Source organism: Protomyctophum parallelum, assembly GCF_964188405.1.
Source record: "Protomyctophum parallelum genome assembly, chromosome: 9".
NCBI lineage: Eukaryota > Metazoa > Chordata > Actinopteri > Myctophiformes > Myctophidae > Protomyctophum > Protomyctophum parallelum.
The window spans coordinates 3493297-3503632 of NC_139706.1; the positions used below are offsets into that span (position 1 = coordinate 3493297).

General features: G+C 42.8%; 1 protein-coding gene across 1 annotated transcript; it reads left to right on the forward strand.

The window, feature by feature from the left end:
• The first annotated feature begins 3440 nt into the window (after positions 1 to 3440).
• Positions 3441 to 7602, forward strand: foxa3 (forkhead box A3). The gene is made up of 2 exons (XM_083772567.1): positions 3441 to 3857; positions 5013 to 7602. The coding sequence occupies exons 1-2, from the start codon at positions 3786 to 3788 to the stop codon at positions 6363 to 6365; spliced, it is 1425 nt and encodes a 474-aa protein (XP_083628693.1). The 5' UTR covers positions 3441 to 3785; the 3' UTR covers positions 6366 to 7602.
• Positions 7603 to 10336: the final 2734 nt, after the last annotated feature.

A 10336-nucleotide genomic window follows, 5' to 3' on the forward strand; every position in this document is an offset into this window, starting at 1 on the left:
CGCCCGTAGTGTGTGTTCGTTCGTTAGCTTTGTGTAGACTAGACACTAGAGGGAGTATTCAAGCCGCACTTGAGTACGTTTGAGGTAGCTCTGGTCCATAGCTCTAATCCATTAGCTATGGACCAGAGCTACGTTTGTGGTACTTTAGCCCTAGACCATGATACATGATCTATGTCACTGACTGTGTTATGTTATAATTTAAACTGCCTTTATATATAATTAAATCGGCCCCACGTTTGCAGCTGCAATGTGAAATTGATGAACACATTAATGGGTTACTAATACAAACAATATGATGACGTAATGGGCCGTTCTGCATAATGAGTAACCTAACCTTTGAAGCTGGCAAGTATAGGCCTATAGGCTATATTCCAGAGATAATATATAATGCAGGCTTGCAGCCATTTGTTTATTGCAAATATTAATATTTTGAATGATAGCGTAGGCTATTTCTACATGGTGGTGTTTAATAATCACGTTAATAAATAAAAGTCCACTAAACACCTGTATACGTATACGCCGATGTGACACAATAATCACGTGGTTCATGCATGTTTATTGTCTGTGGTTTCCCTTGTCTGAATGCATAGACCCGCAGCATGACTGATCTGTCGTTTCCTCTATTAGTGTCAACTCATTAAGGCTATTGTTAAACCAATTATTGAGGTGTTAATGGACAGGAGTCCGGGCCATTGGCATGAAAAACAGCTTTTCACCAGGAGGATATGGCAGTGTGTGTGTGTTGCAAAGATCGGGGAGAAACAATTCACCATCTCAAAAGCGTGTGAAGGGGGGGGGGGGGGGGGGAAGCCATGCACCCATTAACCACAAGAGACAGCCTGCCATGCACTGAGACGAACTCTTCGAGTTGTTGCTCTTGCGGTTCTCTTCAGGCCTGCGACCCCCCCAAAATAATCACATTTAAACATTTTAACTGCAGGGGACCCACCGGCCCCAGCACCCTGATAAGCACTTGGAATTATAGTTGATTTTTCCCCCTGTATTTTTTTTTTGACAATTTGGCCAATGTCTGACCATGTTTCGATATAGTAGGCCCTATAGGCCTATAGTTTATTTATTGATTAGCCTACTTTTGCAGTATATCTATATATGGTATTTTTCCATTTCACCTCTCTCTCTTTTTGGCATTAAAAAGGTCTTAAAAGTCCTTAAATTGTCACTTGTCACCCCCGACACACACACACACACACACACACACACACACACACACACACACACACACACATAGTTTATACTATCTCCCTCTTGCTCTTATTTCTATACCAAAAAGAATCAAGAGGGTTCTTATTGTCACACAGCAGTATAGGCCTACAGCAAAATAACAAAGAAGCACTGCACGCACTTATTTAACCTGAAGGCCTATAATAACCATTCTACAAACATTGTATTTGTTGTGAATATGGATGAGACCGGAGGATGAACTCAGCCTGTTTTCTGTAAAAACCTGTCGGTGTCTGCTATTATTAAAATACACCAAATTGTGCATTATTCCTATTCCTCTCTTATACGTTTATTTCTGTCGATAGGGGCTTAATTATATCATTATATAAGCCTATACACTGGACGTGTTATCTCATTCAAGTTGTTAATCGACTTGATGTTTTGCAAACACGCGATAAATAGGCTGCTGAGAGGTGACGGTGCATGGTTATAAGACTGCATGCTTAATGCTTAATTTGCAATATGCTATAGTAATATCTAAACATCTGATGCAGCACTGAGACAAATCTTCTCTCCAAATAGCGCCCATATAAATATAGATAATATCTAGGCTACTGTAGGCTAACAGGCCAATAGGCATGGTGCAGACAGCCTATTCTTATAACGGTGTGGGAAAATGCATTTTTCAGACGGTCTTCCTTGGTGATGTATTTCCTTGGGATCTTGTCCCAGAGGTGATCCCGTGGACCACATGCCTGCGCATCCATTACATGTCCATTGAGCGGCCATTAGGCCGAGGCTTTGACATTCAAAGGCCTCCGTCTGCGCGTCAAGTGGAGAATGGAGATGTGTATTCCACAACCAATAGGAAACAACTCTGGGGGCAATGGTTACACATTGGATTATTGTTATTTATTATTGTGTTTCGTTCCTAAATGCCTTGTTTTGGAAAGTTGTCTCATCGTAGGTTTTGGAATGGCATGTCTATACGTTGTTTCTATATGGATACAAAACACAATTGGTCAAATGGGGTCTATCTATCCAAACGTTATTTAGGTCCAAGTTGGCACCTTCCGAATGAATAGAGAATTTTACTATGCAAAATAACATTTTTAAATCGAATTATCGTAATTGCGTATAGCCAGCCAATGCCACACAGGGTTTGTGCTGCACCATGCATCATGACATTTATTCTGCCAAGTGTTAGCCTAAAGAGCTAAACACTGTCATTGTTGCATTAAAACAAATAATAAATAACGCCTGAATCTTGGGTTGTTCTTGGTGAACGATGCCAATTATTAATAATAACACGGTAACACCTATAGTATGACCCACTAAGTGATAGCCAGGGAAATTAACGACTCTCACACGCTGCGCGTCCTGTCCTCACTCCTTTCACACTGACTCTGACCTCACTCACCCCGGGACAACACCTCAGCACCTGATCACGTTAAAGCTCAAACAATGCAACTTATCTTTAGTAATCGTTTTAGGATTTAGGATATATATGCTATATACTGACAGTTAGAATAGAATAGAATCCAAACAATGCATAATATGTATATATTGTTTTTGCAAGTTTGGGTCCCATTATTAGTCCCTTTCTAGAAATGTAGTGGAGTCAAAAGTAAAACTATATTTGATTGATTGAAATTATATTATTATTATTATATTTATTCACAGTTTGTATATGGATATAGTTCCACGAAGGTGCAGGTCAATACAAAATCTGCTATAGGCTATAAAACCAGAAAAATAACTAAGACTTCTGGTCCTCCATTTTCAATTCACTCATCAGAACATGTAAAGATATACAGTACAAATACACACTCCCATGCAAAAAAGAAATCATCATATATATACAGTTATAGAAAAAGGGGGAAAAAAACATGTACAGTATAGGCCTATACATGGAAAAAAGTGTCCACCGCTGTATATTATACAACAAACAAAATACTACTGGAGAATGCATGCAGCAGGCCAACAGAACATCTGGGTCTGTCTGCATGAACTCTGCTGATGTCTGGCTGTCTGCTGCGGGCCAGGCCAATATACAGCACGCCAGGGGGCCGCATAGCCCTTTCCCCCGGCCCTTCCTGGATCCTGCCACGGTATTCAAATCTCAAGTGCGGGGCGGGACTTCACCTGCGCCTTATAAAGAGGGGACGTCAAAGTTCTGCACTGTATTCAAGTAAGTAACCCAGAGAGAGCGCACGGACCCCCAGTGGGACGTTGAGAGGATTCCCGAGCATATAGTGTGTTGTTGAAGGTAAAAAAAAAAAGGGGGGGGCTGTAGCTCTATAGTCTCCAATCTATCGACGATAAACAAACGATGGATGATTGACAAATACGAAATATTTACTTTACTACTAATACAAGGACATCACCAACATCACGAGACGAAGACTTCTTACGTGTGTCCCGTTCTTTGGTAACTTTTTTTGTTCTGTCCTTTTCGGAAAAAGGAAGCAACTTTTCGATTGGAATTGTCCGAACATCAGTCAGATACCGTTTCACGACATTTGGATTCTTTTATTTATTTTTTTCTTCTTCAATATTTGGCCGAGTGTACACGTTTTCTACTTCAAAGAGTGTTGTCGGGGATGTTGAGCTCCGTGAAGATGGAATCTCACGATCTTCCAGAGTGGAATACCTTCTACAGCGAAGCCAGTGAGGTAAAGATTCGTTTAAAAATACCCTATTACACACACACACACACACACACAAGTGGGCCTATTTATCCCATTATATTTATTTGTATTATTAGTCATCATAAGTTAAAATAAAGGGACTGGCCGATCCGATATTATTTTTTACTTTAATTATACTAAATAAATGCGACGTATGGCCCTAGATGACTAATACACGGTATAGGGTATATAGATCTACCTCTAATAAATGAAAGCATAAACGAAATATGTTTGTAAACAGCATATCATTTTAGTTCTTAGACTTGGCCTTATATAGGCATTTTGAGACAATTCAATTTGGAATTGAATAAAGCTATAGCATCGCAAGGACATTTTCTCGCGTAGACTAATTCGATTAGAGTTAATTTCATCAATAGGTAAACTCCACACCTCTCATATCCTCGAGACTTGATTAAATTAAGAGAAGAAAGCTTCAGGTCATATTTAAACAGTGCATGCTTTTATCAGAGAGTTTTTCTTTATTTAAATAGACTTAATTATTATTTTCCTTCCTTTCTTTTTTTATTGCCTTTTTCATTCGGATTTTAGAATGTACTTTTCAGTCGCTTTATAACGAACAGAGCCATGCATTATAATATTTCTTATTTATAATAATAATTACAACATTATTTTTGTATTAATCTGATAACCCCGCAGTGGACTATACATTTCACATCACTTTACACAAAGTGAAGTCCATGAAATGGTTGCAAGAAACAGTTTGAAGGGAACTGCACCCATGACGCGCATTTTACGCATTTTCAGGTTAACATTGCCATGTGAAATCCATGTCCCTCCGCGCATACCAAGGGCTGCATTGTCCATTGATAAGGCTTATTTTGTCAGACTAACCATTAGTGGAAAACCAACCGCTTTATGTCTTGATATTTTATATTTTATTGGAAAAGTTTGTCGAGATGTACAATTAAAGTTAGAAACAATATAGTTATATGCGTTAAAACAGCATTTATATAGCCTAGGCTACTGCTGCTTATATCGAATCAGCTTTTCATTATATTTAATTTGCTATGAATGCAACTTTTCTCTCTTTTCTCATTCATTAAAACAAAAATCGCTCACAATTCAACAACCACTAATGTCTATACGCTGTTTCTCTTCTCTCTCTCTCTCTCTCTCCAGATGTATTCCTCTGCCAGCACCATGAACTCTGGCCTGGGTTCCATGGGGGCCATGGGAAGCATCAACAGCTACATCACCATGAACCCCACGGGCTCTCCGGCGGGCATGAACATGGCCGCCTACCCCAGCTCCAGCCTCAGCAGCTCTCCGCTCACCTCCATGGGCACCGGGCCGAGCCACATGTCCCTCTCCCCGGTGGCCTCCGCCCTCAACCCGGGCGGCCTCACCCAGCTGGGATCCCCCACCGCCGCCTCCCTGGGGTCGCTGTCTCACTACCAGAACATGGGCCAGTCCATGGGCCAGCTGGGCTACCACTCGCCCACCTCCCTCAGCCGGGCCGTCGGGCCCAAGGAGGTCCCGAAGCCCTACCGGCGCTCGCTGACGCACGCCAAGCCTCCCTATTCGTACATCTCCCTCATCACCATGGCCATCCAGCAGAGCGGCAGCAAGATGCTGACGCTGAACGAGATCTACCAGTGGATCATGGACCTGTTCCCCTACTACCGCGAGAACCAGCAGCGGTGGCAGAACTCCATCCGCCACTCGCTCTCCTTCAACGACTGCTTCGTCAAGGTGGCTCGCTCGCCGGACAAGCCGGGCAAGGGCTCCTACTGGGCGCTGCACCCCAACTCGGGCAACATGTTCGAGAACGGCTGCTACCTGCGGCGCCAGAAGCGCTTCAAGATCGACGAGAAGGCGGCGAAGATTAAGGCAGGGAAGGGCCAGGAGGACGGGTCGGCGAAAGGAGGCCGCGGCGGGGGAGAAAACCTCCTCGAGGAACATAGCCCCGTGGGAGGCTCTGAGGGAGCAGACTCCGCCCACTCGGACAATTCTCACAACGGCTCGTGTTCCCCTGAGGAGCAGCAGCAACACGGCAGAAGTTCCATGGTTCCCTTAGACTGCGCTCCTCCACCGCCTCCTCCTTCCTCACACCTCCACAGCCCACCCGGCTCCCTACCTCCGTCCTCCTCCGTCTCCATCCCTCCGTCCTCCATGAGCATGTCCCTCTCCTCCTCCTCCCTCTCCAACTCCCTGCTCCACGGCCACGCCTTAGGGGGCAGTCCTCACCTCCTCTCAAGCCCCATGCAGCAGCACCTGGACCTGCAGGGTGACGCTCTCAAGTCCCTGGACCCTCACTACAACTTCAACCACCCCTTCTCCATCACCAACCTCATGTCCAATGAGCAGAAGATGGACCTGAAGTCCTACCAAGATCAGGTGATGGCCTACAATGGCTATGCCACTGGCACGCCTATGGGGGCCAAACAGATCTACGACAGCCAGCCGGCAGCCATGGACTCAGGGGCCTACTACCAGACCCTGTACAGCCGCTCAGTACTCAATGCCTCCTAATATGGAGGGAGACTTCCTTACTTCCTTCATTCCTTTGTTCCTTCCTACCTGTCAGATAAAGGGACACGGCCATTTCTATTTTTCCTGAGCATATTTGTCAATAAGACAGTTTCTTCAGCCACATAGAAGTACAAGATGAAGAAAGATATGATTTGTACAATTTGTAAATACAGCTAATGTGGGTGTAAAAGGATATTTGCATTTATTTATGAAGGGGAATAAATTTTAATATAACTTGTATAGTACGCTGTGTTGACCAGTTACAACCCAAATGTGAGGTGTTTGTTTTGTTTTTTTTAGCCAAAGAGAGGTGAATTTCAGGTTACTGCTCTAAGCAGTTGTTACTGCAGTAGGATACATAGTGAAGTCCAGATGATTTTTTTGTGTTACAACATTTCTATTACAGACTTAAAATCTTATGTTGATGTGTTATAGTCATGTTTCTCAGATCACACATCCGTCAACTCACAGTTATCTCATACAGTTTGTTTAAACAAAATGGTGGACGGTTGTTTTCGGTTGATATGAAGAATAGCTGCTCCCCCTGCACCATGGGAGAGACAGTAACTGTGGTAATTAGCATGTCAGGTTTTTTCTTTGCTTTCTTTCCCCCCGTCTTCAGTTCCAACGGGCCCCTGCTTTTATTGTTACGTCCAGTAGACATTATATCCGGAAAAGAGGGGAAAAAGTCATATTTTGTCTCAAACTCATATAATTTGAATATATTTCACAACTGATACCAGTGATGAATGTGTGTGTCTGAGTTCAGTCGGTTACTAAAGATAGTGGAAGGGAGGAGAGATGCACTACTGGAAGGATTTACATACAGTACTTTGCACTATGTGAGCTCCCACTGTGCTGGGGTGGGCCTGATAGTGTGTGTGTGTTACAACAATGCTTACTAATGACTTCTCTCATTGGATCAACTCTTCGACTCAGTATAGGATCTCTGTGATGATGTCAAAAGCTGGGCTGCGTCAATCTCTGATGTTCCTCATACTCAAAAAGTTCTTTAAAAAATGAAATTATTGTTGATCTTGTATAAGATCAATTTGAACTGACAGTCTATTGAAGGATTATCGTTGTGTATAAAACAGAGGACGCAGAGGTTTCAGGTCATACGCTGTTCTTTGTTCAGTTTATTCCAGTTTTGAAGAAAGATGTATTTTTATTTAAGCTATGATGCTTTTCAGACTTTGGAAAGTGTGTTGATATAATATATTGTATTTTTCTTTTCTTTTTTTTGTCATTTGTTGTTGGTTTGAAATGTGATTGGATTGATTTATGTTTCTTTTCTTATTAAAAAGGCAAAAATTATGGGGAGAAACAGTGCTGTTGTATTTTCCTTTAAATGACAGAGAACAAATATTTGAATATATATATATTTTTTTAAAACATCTAATAGACATTAATAGGCATTTTCTATAGCTTAATATACATAATGATCTTGAGAAGGATGCAAATAGTTGCTTTGCCAAAAACTATTCTGACCGAGAATCTGAAGTTGCAACAAAGGCTTGTGCTATACGTCAGAAAGAAAGAAGGACAAGCAGGTGCTCACAGAAAATACAAAAAGGTAACAATAGTTAAAATTGTCAATGGCGCTCACGGATCAAACAGGATCAAACCTGAGGAAAAAAAACAACAGATGATCTGGATTGTATGTTGTTTTTCCTCAAAAGATTGTTCTATGATTGATTCCAGTTGCTAGATAGCTCACAGGAACCTTTGATGGAATCTTGGACAAATGAGTCCCATCAGTCATCCATGAACACATTGTGACTCAAGCTGGCTAGTATGGCAGTGCAGTGCAGTGCTGTGTAGCGCATAGTATCGTCTTGTTGAAACAGCTCCTGACCAAATGACTCTGGTGTGTGACATGACATGTTGGGTTGTTAGACTAAACATAGAGGGCTCACACTGAGGAGCCCCCAAACACAGACCTCTGCATAAACTACAGACCTATATGCTTACAGTATGTCCCTCCGTCACACTACACACACACACACACACACACACACACACACACACACACACACACACACACACACACACACACACACACACACACACACGCAGACACAGATGCACGTGAACATGGACGTCTCCTGACCCTTCTTCACTATAGGCCAACTATCAAAATATAGTACAAAATAAATAAATTAATGTAGATAGAAATGTACAATGTCAGATATCGGTTATAGCGTTTAATAAGAGTGGTCTGTAATGTTTGCATTAAGACTTCTGAGACATCTGAAATCTCACTAAACCGTTTTACCGGCGGCATGAATTAATCAATCTATCGCGCAATGCCAAAGGTTTTATCGCGCGTAACCCTTATTTTGAAGAGCCACATATCCGTAACCTCATGTTACAATGACAAAATGCTGTGGTTGTTGTTCTCTCGGTCGGTGGTGGAAAAACCACAGTGCCTGCTGTCGGCCGTTGAAAAACCTATAGTTTTCACCAGAAACGACAACATTTGCGCCGATTTGGAGATACAGGCCTTTGAAAGCAGCACATAGAGTGCAAGTGGATGCACTGCACGCACATCTCCAAAATGGACGCGGCCACTGTCCCACTTTGACTGTTATGCTAACGAGCGGCAGTTAACGACTCAAAATCACAATCAAAACATGGATTAAAGAATATAAACCCTGGAAAACGTATAGGCTACAGGTCTGGCAGGCTATAGACGATTAATTTAATCCTACGGTTACTACGGTTCTGGCAGGCTGCGCGTTAACATAAACCTACGAGCAAAAATAAATGGAGATCATACCTTATCTTTAGGCAGATAAGTTAGATTTAGCAAATGTCAGCAGAAATAAGGGTGGCTAGTTAACTTATTGATCCTGTTTTCTGCAACAGACCTCTGCTGGCCTCCCTCCCTCCCTCCCTCCCTCCCTCCCTGTCTGTCTGTCTGTCTGCCTGCTTTCCGACATGTCACCTGGCCTCCTGTCTAACCACCTGCCTGTCTTTTAGCCTGTTGACAGTTAAGTTCAACCCAGCCCTCTGTTGTCAGACTTGTCACATAACGGTGACACCCATTTCAAGTTAACTCTCTGACAGGTCGAGTCACTTATGGTTTAAGGGCGTTCAAGATACATAAAGCATCATAATCTTCATCGTGCTAATTCTATGTCTAAAACACTACACAAAGCACATCACACACACACACACACACACACTCACGCAGTCACTGAAATATGAAAAGAAACGGTCTCAGGGGATCTAAGGTGGTTTGTCACCTTGCACACACAATAGTCCCTTCAGAGCAGTTGGCTTGATAAGATAGGTAGGCGCTTGTGTGATACGGTCTCCACAGCTACAGACACACAGACGGGGAGACATATGGACAGACAGACATGCGTGCAAGCAAAGACACACTCACTGTTGAATGAGCTTACATGCACTCATGTGTGTGTGTGTGTGTGTGTGTGTGTGTGTGTGTACGCACGCACGCACGCACGCACGCACGCACGCACGCACGCACGCACGCACGCACGCACGCACGCACGCACGCACACAACCAAATTCTAAAATGTCACTGTGATATGGCCTGACACTAGAATCATGGGACTATGCTGATAGTGTCTACGTTTAACCCTATACCTGTGCAGAGTGTTTTTCTACTTTTGTAAAGGAAATGGATGAGAATATTTCTACTGATGAATTGTGAAAGGCACCGACAATTCAACACTACAGTGCAGGTGAATTTAGGCACTAAAAAGAACAAGAAATCCTTTTGTAACCCGTACAATTTAATCTGTGACCTGGAGCTGACCCAGTTTCCAAAACCACACTCAAAAAACTGATAATGGAGCACTGATAACATGTCATATTTCCCAACTCAATCCTCCCCTCTGAAAAACGCCCAAGGCAAAAATACAGGTATATATAAAAGGGGATGTCTGTGATTTGACTTGGGTCTGGAGGACCGCCAATTCAAGACCAAGAGGGAAAGTCGG

What these genes read in the sequence shown, in the direction of transcription:
- foxa3 (XM_083772567.1), top strand. Translation starts at nt 3,786, where the DNA reads ATGTTGAGCTCCGTGAAGATGGAATCTCACGATCTTCCAGAGTGGAAT. An exon ending in TCTACAGCGAAGCCAGTGAG is followed by an intron (nt 3,858 to 5,012) that starts GTAAAGATTCGT and finishes CTCTCTCTCCAG; the next exon opens with ATGTATTCCTCTGCCAGCAC.